Raw genomic sequence first — 14,436 nt, 5'->3', positions numbered from 1 at the left:
AGATGCCAAGAACATTTTGTTCATGTCCTTCTTTCCTCAAAAAAAAAAAAAAAAAAAAAGAAAACAAAAAAAAAAAAAAGCCAACTGCATACTTTTGACACAATAATAGGTTCGTAATTTTAGCTTTAAACGTGTCCTTACACAACAGACATTGCGAAAAAGGAGAAGGGGGATCAGCATAACTTGTCTATTTTCATACAGTCACTTTGTACACTTCCTGGAAGACCAAAATATAATTGGAGAATTCCTGTCACACCACCTAGTAGCCAGCTGGGTGTCTAGTTGTGTGAAAATGGGTCGCATGACGGGAGAGAGAAAGGTAGGTTTTGTGCGACTAAAAATAACTTATCTGCAGATCCGGATCTTCTTGCTTGCAAGTTCACGGCCAGTGTGGTCAGGGCAGGCCAAAGATAAATACTGCATTCTGCACCACCCCACTCCACACCAAAAATATTTATCAACAAAAATATTGGAATAATTAAAAGTTTCGGCTTAACTGTATTTTCTTAAACTGAAAATTTAAACAATAAATCCATGCTTACATATTACCAGCAGTAATCGTCTGTCGAAGGATTCAACAAATTTAAATTCGCAAGCATATATACAGTCAAATCATTTAGCAGTCGAACTACAATGTCAATCGATCAGTAAAGAACGATTTTGGTGACAAATTAACATCTATAACGCACATCACGCGTGTTCCTTTCTTTTACACAAAAGCACTGGCAAGCAGAGGCAGCCTACGCGGAGCCCTGGGCGAGTGTCGTACAGAGAGCCGTAAGTGTAGGGCTATCTTCGAGACTCTGCAGAGTGGCGAAAGCAAGCAGGAAATATACCGTACCACATATATTTGGTGATGTTGTGTTCATTGTGAAGACCTACTGGGTCACCGGGTCAGTAACAGTGTCACAGAGAATATCGGAAGAAATTTGGAGGGAGAACTCCGCCTAGCAAGATCACCATCAAAAAGTTGGAGCCTGGTGGATCTGGATTCTGGAGGACGACCTCAAAGTACACCTGTCAACGAGTCGCCAAGAAAGGGTATGATAGAGAAAGGAACTGTCAGGACAGGCTGATAACAGTCGGTATTTTTTAAAGAGACAGGTCCACGTCCAGACAGGAAAGCATGTAGGGCTCCGTCTCTGCAGGTAGTGGCAGAACATTCTAAATGCTATGGCCAGAGAATGAGCAACGACCATATTTTTGCAATCTGATAGGTGGGACCATGAGAAAACTAGGGTGGGGAGAGTGAACTGACCTACCTGGCAGGGCGACAATAGGTCAGACAGTCGTGGACAACATGACAGCAAAGTATGGACATCTTGAATTCAAAGTGAGCCTGAACTGGCAGAAGTGGCTGATATATACTTTTGCAGGAACATAAGAAAGATCATGGTAATGCCTTAACAAATTTTGTAAAGTGGTATGACGAGAACTTTCGGGAGTAAAATGTAGACAAACAAGAGAACTAGATATAGACATTAGGAGAATCAAAGAGGACTTTGCGCCAGAGACGGGTTCTAACGTCTCTGGTTGCGCCCAGTGTGATACACAATAAACCTGTTGAAATTGTTAATTCTTTCAGGTACCTGGGAACTCTTTTTGGTTGCCAGCTCAAATGGAATTTAAACACCGAACACATTGTTAAACGTGGCCAGCAAAGAACCTTCTTCATAAGCTTAATAGTTTTTCACTTAGTCAGGCAATCTTAAGCCATTTCTACCAGTCGTTTATTGACAGTCTTTTATCCTTTTTATTTGTATGCTGGTTTTGCAATATCTCTGTCCATGATAGCAGCAGTCTAAACAGTACTGTCAACGTCTGTTCTAAGATCATTGGTATCAAAAATAGGGATTTAGCTTCTTTCTGTAACCAACAAATAGTAAGGAAAGCTTCATGCATTTTGTCAATACCTGAACATGTACTAATGAGAGAATTTGTATTATTAAGCTCAGGTAAGCATTATTCTGTGCCAACATCTAAAAGCTACAGACGCCTGAAATCATATGTGCCATCTGCAATTCAGCTGCTCAGAAAAATGTGTGCATGAAATTTTGCATATACGTAGAGAAACCAAACTATTCATATGCCAAATGCTATTATTGTTTTTAGGCTTCATATGCACAGATAACAAACGCAATATGAAAATCAAGTAAAGCCATAAGAGGAAAATAAAAATGATTTTATACAAAAATATTTTCTTAACAGCTTAATCGTCCACAACAAGTGTTTATAATATGGAAAGTATTAAGCTGCCTATGACATCCATGAACAGCTACTTCAATCAATGTCAGTGACTGATCAAAGAAACCAGGAAAAATTTCAGCCCAAGACCCTTTCTATAGTTTACAAGTTCCACAAACAAGTATGATGAAAACACTTGGACAACTGACACACCTGCACCCGGTATACTTTGCATTTGGCTTTTGCTTTTACAAGAAAGAGGCGACGGTGTAGCTGTCAGCACTAGCCCAGTGTTCTACACTCTGCCAGACACATGAAATATTCTGAAGCAATCACCATCGTAACTCCAGACTGCATGCAACCAAGCTGGAGTGTTTCCCAGCACAATATGTAACAGTGCCTGCCAGTGCAAGCAGCAGCATAGGCCTGTCTGTCCTTTGACACAACAACAGATGGAAGGTCATACGCCTAGCATCTTTCTGATACTGTCTTCCTCCTCCAACAGTGTGTCAGTGGCGTACCTCTGGATCAACTCCATTTTCTTCCTTCTCACTATGGCTGCCTCAATCTGTAAGCCAACATGAAAACAATTATTTTTACCAAGCAAAAACATTCATAGATAAAATTATTTGGGGGATAAAGCAATGATATATGACCTTCATGACAAATTATCATCAATTTTCTCAATATTTTTACACCTGATGGTTGAAATTTTCTAATCCAAGTTTGTAAGGCATAGAAAAATGTTTCAACAGTCACCTTCAGCAAAAGAGAAATAACCAAAAGCAAAAAAAAAAAAACCCAACCCTATCTTCAATATATATACACACACACAAGCACTAAAATCTGCTAGTTAAATACATGTATACTCCTTACAGCTAAGGTGAAGGCTTCCAGCCTTTGGGAAAGAACTCATAGATGTCTGTACAGAATATAGTATAAGAGGAGCCCAATCCTCTCCTTCCACTGCCCTTTATCACGTACCCCAACAGTAGGTGTGCAGGGTACCTATACTCGTACATGCTGTGACTGCCCAGTAACATGGAATAAGCATATCCTCTCATTATTAAGAAAAAATACCCTCTATTACTTAAGTATGAACATGCTTTCTCTACCTCTTGCTGGGATGGAACAGGCACATGTGCAATGAAGTGTTCTTTCTCAGTCTCTTCACTTTTTGTCTCTATTGTTTCCTCCAGATCCATCTGTCCATAAAACCACCCATGCAACAAGAAGGTGCATCATCATTCTTAGTCCAGTAACATAAAAAGCATAAATTATATTCAAGGAGACAAACTGAAAACCAAACCAAGGAAATATTTCAAGTTAATCCATCAAGCTAGTTATCCATAAAAAAGCAAACAAGCAAATTAGAGCATTCCATTGATAATTCCATAAGCAGAAATAAGTGATGAAATCATATTATGCTTATGAATTTTATACGTCACAATTGCATCAGATCTTACCTCCTCAGGGTGATAAATTTCTTCTTCAGCATCCATGTCAATATCTTGACTTATTTCACCTTTAGCTATCTTTGCTACTCTTTCTTTCCATTCAGCTACTTTCTTTGCAATGACTGGTCAGGAAAACCACAGCAAAAATTAAAGGTTTAGGATGCATTTCAACACATGAGCAACAATAAAGTATAAACATTATTAAAAAAAACTTTTCATCTAAATGAAAATACTTCTGATAAGCATTTTATTAAACAAGAATGTTAATCTAGGTTGAGATGCATATACCCCTTTACTGCACTGAAAAGAGAACTTTTTTAACGTTTTAATGTGACTGGCACCTGTTTTCTCCACTTCTTGCTCTGCCGGAATAATTCGTCCATCATCCTCATCTCTATAACCATAGTAGTCAGCATCAATGTCCTTCATTAACTCTGCTCTTGTTTTGCGGGATGCTGCAGGAGCTGTTGAAAATACAGTTGTTCCTGGCTAAATAAATGCTATACAACATGTATGCATTCATCCATTCTGCATCCAATCTAACTACAGGGCTGGTCAAGACTTGTGAAGGCAGTTAAAAAGATGTTAACATTTAAATCAGCGGTTATACTTCTTGACTATTTTGAATAATAAATTTTACAAAGTGACAATGTTTCTGTTATGTCAGAAAACTAGTGGTGCAATTATTACTCCCTCATTATAATTTTCAGTTGTTCAAAAACAATATCTTTCTACAATACAGCACCAGCACTCTTTAATATATCTTCTACATATTCCTCCATGTAAAGTGAATATGGCCCTCAAGAGTGCGGATTGCAGCACTCAGAACTGTACGACTGAAAATGTTAACTGAAGAATCGATTCTATTCGTAAATGTTCCTGCAAAAACATCAGAAGTATGCTATTTGTATAAAAACAGTTCTTTAATGCAGATAACCCATTGTGAACTTTACCATATTTAACTAGCAGAATGCAAACAGCTTTAAAAAGACATACACAATTATAACTTATTAAAATTGTGAATTCCCTCACGACTCTTGAGCTATCTAGTATGCTTACTAACCCTCCATGACAGCAGCTCAGAATAACACTCTTATTAATAAAGAATTTCTCAGCTGTGAGGTTCTAGAAGCTTTGCAGTAAACTGGCAACAAAGACTTATAACTGTAAACAGGTAGCTACAGGTACAAGTGGTTATGTGGCTGATTCTAACTGCAATGCCTAAAAAATTATGCGAGGGACTAGCAATGTTTCAGGGATACTGAAAGGATCAAAAATAGAAAGAAACTGAAAACATACAAAGTATTTGCTAATAAAGCACATATTACTTACGTTCTTGTTGAAATAGTTCTCTCACACCAGGCAAATCCTTTGCTGCCCCAAAGTATCTGATAAAAAGAAGCAAAGTTAAAGCAAGATCTCAAACAATTGATATCTCTTCTAGAACACAAAAACCCTATTAGGATAAGACTTGGGTAAAGTAAAGGTATACAACTTACCATTAATAATTTATGATTACATGTGTAGTTAGAAAATCATGTTTAGTACTTGTTACTCCTCAAGGAGCATAAGGCCGCAAAAATTATGGGTGGATGGAGCTAAATAATGAGTGAATTGCGTAGAGAAAGGTATGATCAAAGGGAGAGAATTCACGATGCAAATGAGTGATGCTTTATCTCTTACTTTTATTGTACTGTTTTCCAATAGCCTAACCATTCTGCCCAACAGTGTGTGGTATACTCAAAATTTCTAGCTGTGTTCCATTCAGACAATGCCGTATTTGTGTTAAACAACAAATCTGAAAGTTTCTGATGTTTAAAGGAAAGCAGAAGTATAGGAGAAAAAAAGGAAATGGAAGGTAAAAGTGGAAATAGATAATCTGAAGCTTGTCTCACTTGTAGCCTTTGTTTCCTGGTACTTCCTTTCCATCAGCATCTAACATCTTAGGACCTGTTTTCTGAAAAAAGTATTTAAAAAAAAATTCACACATAGAATCTCTTGTTAAAATCAGAAAAAGTCCTTCAGACAACAAACAACTGGGCACAAGATGTTATCAGAGAGGATAGATAAACAGATTTCTTGACTGAAGGGAAAACTTGCCAATTAGTTATCTTTTTGTAACCAGAACATAACACAAGCCAGCAAAGGTGATCATATGAGGCAAGGTGGAAAATTTTAATCTATAATAAACTGGACTTGCTGAACTGCTGAAAAGGGCTAACTGTTGCACCACCAGACCACCCTCTGAAAGTGGGGAAGGGAGTGTCAAAAAACAATAACCAAACCATCAAGCTAATTTCATGAAGACATTTGAGCTGGAAACTCTAACTTATGGAACAATTGGAGAGCAAGAGGTGCAAGTGGCCAAAAAGAAAAATTTGCATATTTTCTTTGACAAACAAGAACTGTTTAAAGTATAATAAAGTACAACGACATTTCAAAGTCCTTGCTTAAATACCTTGTAGTCTGGGCCTCCAAGTTCCAAGATTCTGTCTTCCCAGTGACCTTTTTCTCTCAGCAGTTTGTTGATTTCATCATTTAAATCACGTAGTTTGAATTCTCCAAGACCAGCTACAAAAATATACATGCCTTATATGTTACTGAAGGGACCAGTAGTTAATTTTATTGCAATGCATCATGTCTCAGTCTCTCTTGACTTTTTATCTGAAATCTATTCTTCTTTTGTACAAATATGGCTGTCTTTTTATATGAGGATATCTATAATTAAATCATCAACTAAAATAACAGTAGAAAGACCTGAGAAAGAATAGAAAATACAATTAAATAACTTTAAGATGTTACCATTTTGAATTTGTGCAACTTTTCTTGATATTTCTCCTAAAATCTGGCGCCTCCATTTTTCAGCTTGATGTAAGTCATCACAGTCTGAGGCTAGGTATGGTCGTCGTTCCTGAAATGCAGATATTATGTATGGGCTGCTTTTATGTACAAATCTACTTATGCATCTCCACAACTTGGCTGAATTAAGAAGAAAAGTGTTTCACTAATGTTTACTTTTGACTCCTAAAGTGAATCCTGAATGATCTACCATGTAACAGGATTATTCATCTTTTTCTTCAATGTTTACACCAGCAGACATTGCAAACATGCTTCAGAGATAAAAGTTCAATGATGGACTGAAACTTAAAAGAAAAAATTACAACAATTTATACCAAATGAAAGTAGACTAGCAACTAGAATTTGATCACGGTATAAAGCCTTGAAGTCCTGAAAGTTGGGAGATATTTGGCTGTTGTGGCAACCACGAATTTATGCAGGAGGTGAAATTAAAAACATAAGAGAAATGATGATGGAGCAACATCTGGCATAGCACAGAACAATATTTCACATATCAGACAAAATATCTGAATAGCATTAGTTAAATGGTTGGGTTTTTTTTTACAATTTTCATAAAATTACCAAAGAAGTATTATGAAAAAGAAATAGATTAATCTTACATGGTTTGTTTTGATTTGGTTGGGGTGGAATGTTTAGTGGGTATTTGAATTTCTCTTTCCTTTATCTTCCTTGATATTTTAGAATCAAGAAAAAATAATCTGTAAGATCTCTTTTCTTTACCTTTTCTTTAAGGCCTCCCACTTGTGAAGCTCGCCATCGTGCCAGAGTGGTCCTAAAAACAAGTCCATCAAAAGATTTCACACAATTAATATTTTAAAAGTGCATACATGAATTTGTGACCACTACCTGGATCTCAACAATGCAAGCTGGATATAGACAGAAACTATACAGACACTATAAATCTTATTGATAAATCTATAAATCTTATTGATAGTCTCTGATATATATTATTTTGTTTGGCCCTGGATGTCTCTCCTCACTCATTTCTAGTTTATCATAATACAATATAACAAATTTAATTTGTTTACTTACATTGCCTTCTCGCTGTTCCTAGCCTGGAAACATACATAAATAGATTAATAAAGCAAGTAAAAAGTACCAAAACGAATGCATTCTCTCTAATACACACAAATGCATAGTGCGTATGTGTTGGCTTTCAGGCCCAGTCCGAGTATCCATCACATTCAGAAAGAGCGAGTGAAAATGGAGTTTATTCTGGTATACATATTTGTGTCAGTCTCAAATACTATAACAAAAACTAAATTAAGTAAACATGTAGTATATAATTAATGAAGCAGCACAACTACTATACGAAATGTTACCTACCATTTTCAAATTTGGTGTCGGTAACTATTTCCTGAGATTTCTTTGATACAGACAGCAACTGCGTTCGAGATTTCCAACATGGGACACTACTCTATTCAGAGGAGCCTTCAAAATGACAAATTTGTTACGAAAACAAAATATGCAATTTATTTAACTACACATATTCTAGCTCTGTAGAAGGTCCACAAAACTAAGAGAAATGTGTTTTATCACTTTCCGACAATAAAAAATGACAATGTAAAAGAATCATGAAAGTTGATTAAAATTTACAAGTACTTCCGCTTGTACGTCTTCGAAAGCACATGTCTGAGTAATCATCAAAGTTTACAACCCCCTTGGCGCATATCAGAATGGTAAGAAAATCAACCTGTTATTTGGTATTATTATCTTTTCATATGTAGAGATCGCAAAGAGGTGTTATAGTAACGTTTCTTTATTATTTATGTTTATTTCTTGAGTCAGGGAAGGGCTAGAGTAATAGAATTCGTACCTATTGTACGTCTCTGTTAAGAAGTAGAGAAATGGAGACTTAGAGAAATATAGACGTATTAAATCTCTTAAGTCTACATCAAGACAGCACGAAATAAGTAAAATAATATTTTTTAAAATCAAGATATTGATGCTTTGTAAAGGGATAACAATCACTCGTGTCTTTTAGCTGCGGCGACAAACTCGTCTGCGAAGGGAATATGTCTACCGGAAATCTGTCGAAGAAAGAGAGCGAGCTATACAAGAGAAAAAGGAGAAAATTAAACGTGCTTTGGATGGTGAGTTATACAGCTGTCTGTTAATGCACAAGTGCAGAAAGTAAGGGTTTTAATCGACCAGCTAAGAATTCCCCATGCAAACTTTAACTTTTGGACGGTGTCTATATTTATAAACTTCATGAAGTCACACATTCGCCAGCTGCGATTTATGCTGTTGCATGGATGTGAGAGCTATCATCATTTCGATTGCCTGTGCAACATGAATTGCCATTACTACTATTTTATTCGCCGTAGGACATTGTAGCAAAATGGTATTTCTTTTGTACTCAGTGTGCTTTCACTTAAAGGGAATGATTGAGTAACGTAAGTTGCTTTCCAACTTGAGCAAAGCACCTTGTGGTGCTCTCATACTCAGGGAGTTTAACTGCTCTTCCAAGCAGGATCAGTCTTCTTTCGGTAACAGGTGCAAACACTGAATTTTGTCTGCTAGCTATAGTGGAAGGTTTGGGTCCTATGCCACCTGCTGTTGTCGTTCGACTAGCCAAACCGAGTATGGGGTCAAAGGGGGCGTGGGGTGGAGGGAACAAGCACTGTCAGCAGTACATGCTGCCCTAATCAAGCGCTCCCACTACAGTACTTTGAGGTTAAAGGAAGTGCTTAAAAATCTGTTTATTTTTATTTGTTCACTGGGTATGTGTGTTTGTATGATTGCTGATTGTGATGCCCTTCTCTGTCATACGATGTCACTACCTACTTTTCTTTAACTCTTTTAAGGCACATTGAGCTTGCCTATGTGTGGGAAAATGCAATACGTAAATCATATTATTATCTAATATTACATAATATAGAGATTAGTGATGAAAAGACATTCTAACAGCTGCATAAGGAACGATTCATGGAGGAATGCTTGCATACTAGAAAGGCTATTTCAAAATCATCAGTCAGCTTGTCAAACAACAGGAGTTAAACTATGTAGGCCATTATATAACTGTAACTAAGCAAAAATATTAAACGCTGTCTGGCCTGTCATCTAGCTCTGAGAATCACAAAGCAACAGAAATAACCTATTGACTAAATTTCTCTACAATTTTATTAGATTGTATCATAGTTGACAGACTTCATTAGCCTTGGTTTAATATTTGTTTTATTAAATTTTATTGGATGTAATCATCAAGACAATTTTACTCTGGTTTAAGATAACACACCAATCCCTACAAGTCTTAGGAAAGATGCTGTGGAGCTGAACAGATCCTTGGCATGGGATGATGATGGAGGAGAAGGTTGGTGTTTTTCTTTTTAAAATTGATCATACAATTTTTAAATGCATGTATGTAAAAACAGCATCCAGTAACAATCTTAAGTGTTTCCTGGAGACAATTCATTTTGGTGCATGAAAGTTATGATATTGACATTGTGATTGAATAATGCAGATCAAAAGTAGGACTGTCTAGAAAGTTTTATTTATTGAAGCTACGACTATGACGTTAAATTGTGTCCTGAATTTGCACATGCACATTAGACATTTGAATATGTCTCTTCTAAATTTAAAGTAGAGGGTGAGAAACTGAGATTTCTGCTGGGATGAAGAAGTAATGCTTTTTATTTTTTTTTTTAAATTTCTCAGGTGTCACAACGCATGAAGATGATGAGTACAGATGGGCAGGGGTTGAAGATCCTAAGATAGTCGTTACCACATCTAGAGATCCCAGCTCCAAACTCAAACAGTTTGCTAAGGTGCAAGAGGGAAACAAATATGACAGATTTGTTGTTGTTTTTTTTTAATAAAGCTGTTGCCATTGGTAGTTTACACTGGCAACAATTGGCCAGAAGAAAACATCAGGGACCATAGTTATTGAAGTGAGAGTGAATCGTTTCCCCAGAGCTAAATCGGGACCTTAAGAAAATGCCTCTTGTTTCCAAAGTTCTAATGCAGTGTCAAGAACCCACAGTCACTACTTATGTTTCTTTACCCCAGAACTATTTTATTTTGAAAGAGAAAGTACTTCCACCTGGAGGTGATTTTATACTGTGGGGAGATGGGCAGGGATCTTGGGGCAATGTAGGTATTAGGGAGGGGGGAAAGGTGCTCTCATTTCCTGTTTCCTCTTTTTTCTGCTGTTGTCACCTGCTTTTGGTGCCTAGGAGGCTTTCCAAGTATGATAGTCTACTGTGTTGATTGCCAGATCCGTCATGCTGCTCTACTCTAGACTTATTATTTTAGTTGCTACTTTTTAACCTTGGCTTTAGGTGATTTGACACCTCTTTCCTGTGAGTGCTTAGTTTTTTAATTTCTTTATTAGCGTAAGATTTTTATTTATATGAGTCTTGAATTTGGATGGCTGGCCACCAATATTACTACTAATGATAGTATAGTATGCCATAACTCGATGGGACCGGGACACCTTTGCAATCACTTTTTAACAACTGCTTTAGGGGTTTTAAAAGATTTGTCTGTTTGGATATCATTGTATGACTTCAGAAATAAGATGCTTGTCCCTGTATGTTCCCCAAGTACAAAGGCTTACACTTGCTTCATAACTAGGGCCCCAGATGTTCCCCTATGTTTATCTTATTTCCCTTTTTAAAAAAAAGTCCTTGGTTTTCTTGACTGACATCTGAGAAAAGGTCTTTTGGCATACATAAGCTGTCATATTGAGCCATCATGGTTTTATCCACTCCTTGCTACATTTTTGTCTTACCCTCCATGCATGTGATCTTACGAAAGTAGATTTAATGCATACAAATTATTTGGTTTTATTTCTTCATATAGGAAATAAAATTGATCTTCCCCAATAGTCAGAGGATTAACCGTGGCAACTATGAGACCAAACAGTTGGTAGATGCTTGCAGAGCCAATGATGTAACTGACATAATCATCGTTCAAGAGCACAGGGGAGTGCCAGGTAAGCAGTGTGCTCTTAAATCATACGTACAAGAACATGGCAGAGATTTTTTATTAATCATGTACCTTTAGAGAACAAGCATGTCAGGTGTACTAATGTTGATGCTATTGTGCCCTCAAAGAATGATATGCATTAATGGAGGCCACATTTTCTGGAAAGAAATGTTTTTGTTGTTAATACAGGCCACATAGTGTTTCACAATAAATATGGACTCAAAGGGATAAACTTATCCACTTAGATATGGCCTTCACAAATCACATTTCCCCTGAATTCCTTAATGTACTTTGCCAAAATAGGTGTTCAGTAGTTTCATTCTCTTGTTACACAAACTACAAGTTGTTTTCAGTTTACATTTAAGGAGGAACACGTAAGATTCTCAGTTGAGTGCTTATGATAGAAAGGGCTTATGGACTAATTCAGCCCAGTTACATTTATTAAATTCTACCTCCATTTTTCCATTGCAGGCTTTATTATCTTGTAGAATTCTTAAGACCTCTATGTTCCCTTTTCTAATTATACCGCACCCCCTACTAATAGTTTCACTCTGGGGGATCAAAAAGTAGCTCCGTTTATTTTAATACTGTTTTAAGGACTGTTGAATGCCCATGTAAGTTAAAAAGTCTGGCGACTAAGGCAGGCTATTGTAGAATTTGTCAAGAGACATGAATGTATCATTAGTGTTAATTAAAAAAATCCTGTTTTTGTCACCTTTGCATTCAACCATTCCTCAACATGTATATAAAAAACTTTTCTGTTCCTAGTCACATTGAACTAATTATACTTCCCAAAATATTCTTCACATGGTGGATAGCACTTGCTAACAAAAATTCTGTCTGATAAGATCTCTTCAGAGTGGGTTTTAAAATTTTTTTCTTTACCAAATTGGTGTATTCTCTGCCATATACCTCCATCTTCATTAACTCCAGAGAAATAATTGACATCAGTCATAAAGATTGGTACCTTCAGATCAGTATTTTTTGTGGTTCCAAAAAAAGTACTATGAATAGGGGTGCTTTATAATTAGAAACAGAAACAAAAAGGTCTTGAGAATTCTTTGTCCTGCCAAGATTTAAAAAAACTCTTTTGTTAGAGCCTCTGTTTTAAAGCGAAAGATGAACAAATGATTCAGATGGTGGTAAAAATACAACTGAAGCTTTGACTGGCCATGGTGAAGATTCCAAATAATCACATATAGCATGCGCAGCAGATGGCAATCATATCTGATATTTTTATATGGTAATTTTCTAATTTTATTTTGCACAGATGGTATGACCATTTGTCATCTGCCATATGGTCCAACAGCATATTTCACTTTGATGAATGTTGTCATGCGTCATGACATCCCAAATGTTGGTACAATGTCAGAGGCCTTTCCTCACCTAATCTTCCACAACCTTTCCTCCAAGCTTGGCAAACGAGTAAGACTTGCACTTTGTTATGAGATGTTTGTGTTTCTCCTCGTTTCAGACTGTGTAGTGTTTAGTTTGAACTTGTATTGTCTCCAGCATATGCAGTTAAAGAGATGACTGCTTGAGTTGTTTGTTGGAAAATGTCTTGCATGGTCATAAATACACACTGCTGAGAAGAAAGAAGAAATACTTAAATTATCCATTTAATCCCAATGTCATTTCCATCATTTGTGTTTGTGTGGTTTTTGTTTGTTTTTGGATATGATGCCTAACAGTATGATTTGCACTGCAAAATGTGGTATTTGACTTGTTTGCTCAACAGGTAACAAACGTTCTTAAATACCTCTTCCCTGTTCCCAAAGAGGACAGCAGAAGGGTTATTACCTTTGCAAATGATGATGACTACATTTCATTCAGGTGAGAAATTTGAATATAGGGAATGCATTTTACAGTTTGAAGTCTAAACTTAAAGTATATGTGTTATGAAAACTGTACAAAATTAATGGGGGTGTACTGACAAGACAAAGAGTAGATAGAGAACTTTCTGATATATTGTTTCAGCCAGAATTATAAGACTAGTTCTTAAAATATAAAATTAAAAAATAAATTTGCAAACAAGGTAAAATTACTGTATAACACAATTGTGGACAATGCACAGTATGCATGCAGCAATGAAAATGACAGACATTTTGGTGATGTCGCTGCACATACTGCCTTCTAAGGGTCGAGTTTAAAGACTACAAATCATCCATGATGTCTGTAGCCATTTCTTGAACATTTATTTTGACAGGCACCATGTCTACAAATTTGTTGAAAAAAAGATTGAGCTGACAGAAGTTGGACCACGGTTTGAAATGAAACGTAAGATTTTGATGCTTCGGACTGGATATATTTATATATGCCAGAATGTATTTTTCTTGTAGCGTTTTATGTTGTATTCGCAACTTCTGATATTAACTATAATTCTATTTTTGTGGGTATAAATAGTGTTTCTTGAGATCTGTGTATATTCAGGAGTATAGACATGCTTGTTTATTGCCATCAGTTTATTATATTCATTTCATTGAGATTCCGTTTTTCAAAGTTTTATCCCCCCCCCCCACTCCTCTTAAGTATTATTTTAGCATGTAATAATCTTTAAATTTGATGCTTAGTCAGCTCTTCAGAAACAATCAGAAATGTAAGGTTTTAAGGTGAGATGCATATTAATGTTTCGGGCTTTGATTATGTTCCAGCATACCAAATAATTTTGGGCACAATAGAAGGAGCTGACACAGCTGATGTGGAATGGGTCTTCCGGCCGTACATGAACACCACAAAGAAACGGAAATTTTTGTCAACATAAGCACCAAAGTGTGTGTGTGTGTGAGAGAGAGAGAGAGTCAAGAGAGCAAGTCTAATGGTTGTAATCACCCTGAATCCTTTTTTTTTTTTTTCATTATTGTTATATACTGCATGATTGTGGCTGGTAAGTCTACTCTTAGCTGAATTGTGATAGTAATTGGCATTAAGTCAGGACATTTGGTTTGAAATAGAGTAAAAAAATTTTTTTAAAAATGAGAGTTGTGGTTTTTAAAGGTAGAACATCTTT

At 36.3% G+C, this 14,436-nt stretch overlaps 2 protein-coding genes across 2 annotated transcripts; one reads left to right on the top strand and one right to left on the bottom strand.

The window, feature by feature from the left end:
- Positions 1 to 478: 478 nt before the first annotated feature.
- Positions 479 to 7,931, bottom strand: LOC112571687 (pre-mRNA-splicing factor ISY1 homolog). Its single transcript, XM_025250891.1, has 11 exons — positions 7,827 to 7,931; positions 7,533 to 7,555; positions 7,221 to 7,272; positions 6,444 to 6,552; positions 6,100 to 6,212; positions 5,537 to 5,598; positions 4,974 to 5,029; positions 3,983 to 4,105; positions 3,651 to 3,763; positions 3,300 to 3,389; positions 479 to 2,752 (listed from the first exon to the last, which is right to left on the bottom strand). The coding sequence occupies exons 1-11, from the start codon at positions 7,827 to 7,829 to the stop codon at positions 2,645 to 2,647; spliced, it is 852 nt and encodes a 283-aa protein (XP_025106676.1). The 5' UTR covers positions 7,830 to 7,931; the 3' UTR covers positions 479 to 2,644.
- A 146-nt stretch (positions 7,932 to 8,077) lies between these two features.
- On the top strand, positions 8,078 to 14,402 carry LOC112571686 (U3 small nucleolar ribonucleoprotein protein IMP4-like). The gene is made up of 9 exons (XM_025250889.1): positions 8,078 to 8,179; positions 8,485 to 8,593; positions 9,730 to 9,813; positions 10,158 to 10,267; positions 11,304 to 11,436; positions 12,700 to 12,854; positions 13,168 to 13,262; positions 13,636 to 13,706; positions 14,081 to 14,402. The coding sequence occupies exons 1-9, from the start codon at positions 8,177 to 8,179 to the stop codon at positions 14,188 to 14,190; spliced, it is 870 nt and encodes a 289-aa protein (XP_025106674.1). The 5' UTR covers positions 8,078 to 8,176; the 3' UTR covers positions 14,191 to 14,402.
- Positions 14,403 to 14,436: the final 34 nt, after the last annotated feature.

The sequence above is a fragment of the Pomacea canaliculata genome, linkage group LG9 (genome assembly GCF_003073045.1).
Source record: "Pomacea canaliculata isolate SZHN2017 linkage group LG9, ASM307304v1, whole genome shotgun sequence".
Lineage (NCBI taxonomy): Eukaryota > Metazoa > Mollusca > Gastropoda > Architaenioglossa > Ampullariidae > Pomacea > Pomacea canaliculata.
The sequence above is the reverse complement of the archived record's forward strand: the minus strand, read 5'-3'. Positions and strand labels throughout refer to the sequence as shown.

What these genes read in the sequence shown, in the direction of transcription:
- LOC112571686 (XM_025250889.1), top strand. An exon ending in CCTCCAAGCTTGGCAAACGA is followed by an intron (nt 12,855 to 13,167) that starts GTAAGACTTGCA and finishes TTTGCTCAACAG; the next exon opens with GTAACAAACGTTCTTAAATA. An exon ending in ACCACGGTTTGAAATGAAAC is followed by an intron (nt 13,707 to 14,080) that starts GTAAGATTTTGA and finishes ATTATGTTCCAG; the next exon opens with CATACCAAATAATTTTGGGC.
- LOC112571687 (XM_025250891.1), bottom strand. An exon ending in GCAAGAAGTGGAGAAAACAG is followed by an intron (nt 3,764 to 3,982) that starts GTGCCAGTCACA and finishes TTTCCTGACCAG; the next exon opens with TCATTGCAAAGAAAGTAGCT. An exon ending in CTGTTCCATCCCAGCAAGAG is followed by an intron (nt 2,753 to 3,299) that starts GTAGAGAAAGCA and finishes GTTGGCTTACAG; the next exon opens with ATTGAGGCAGCCATAGTGAG.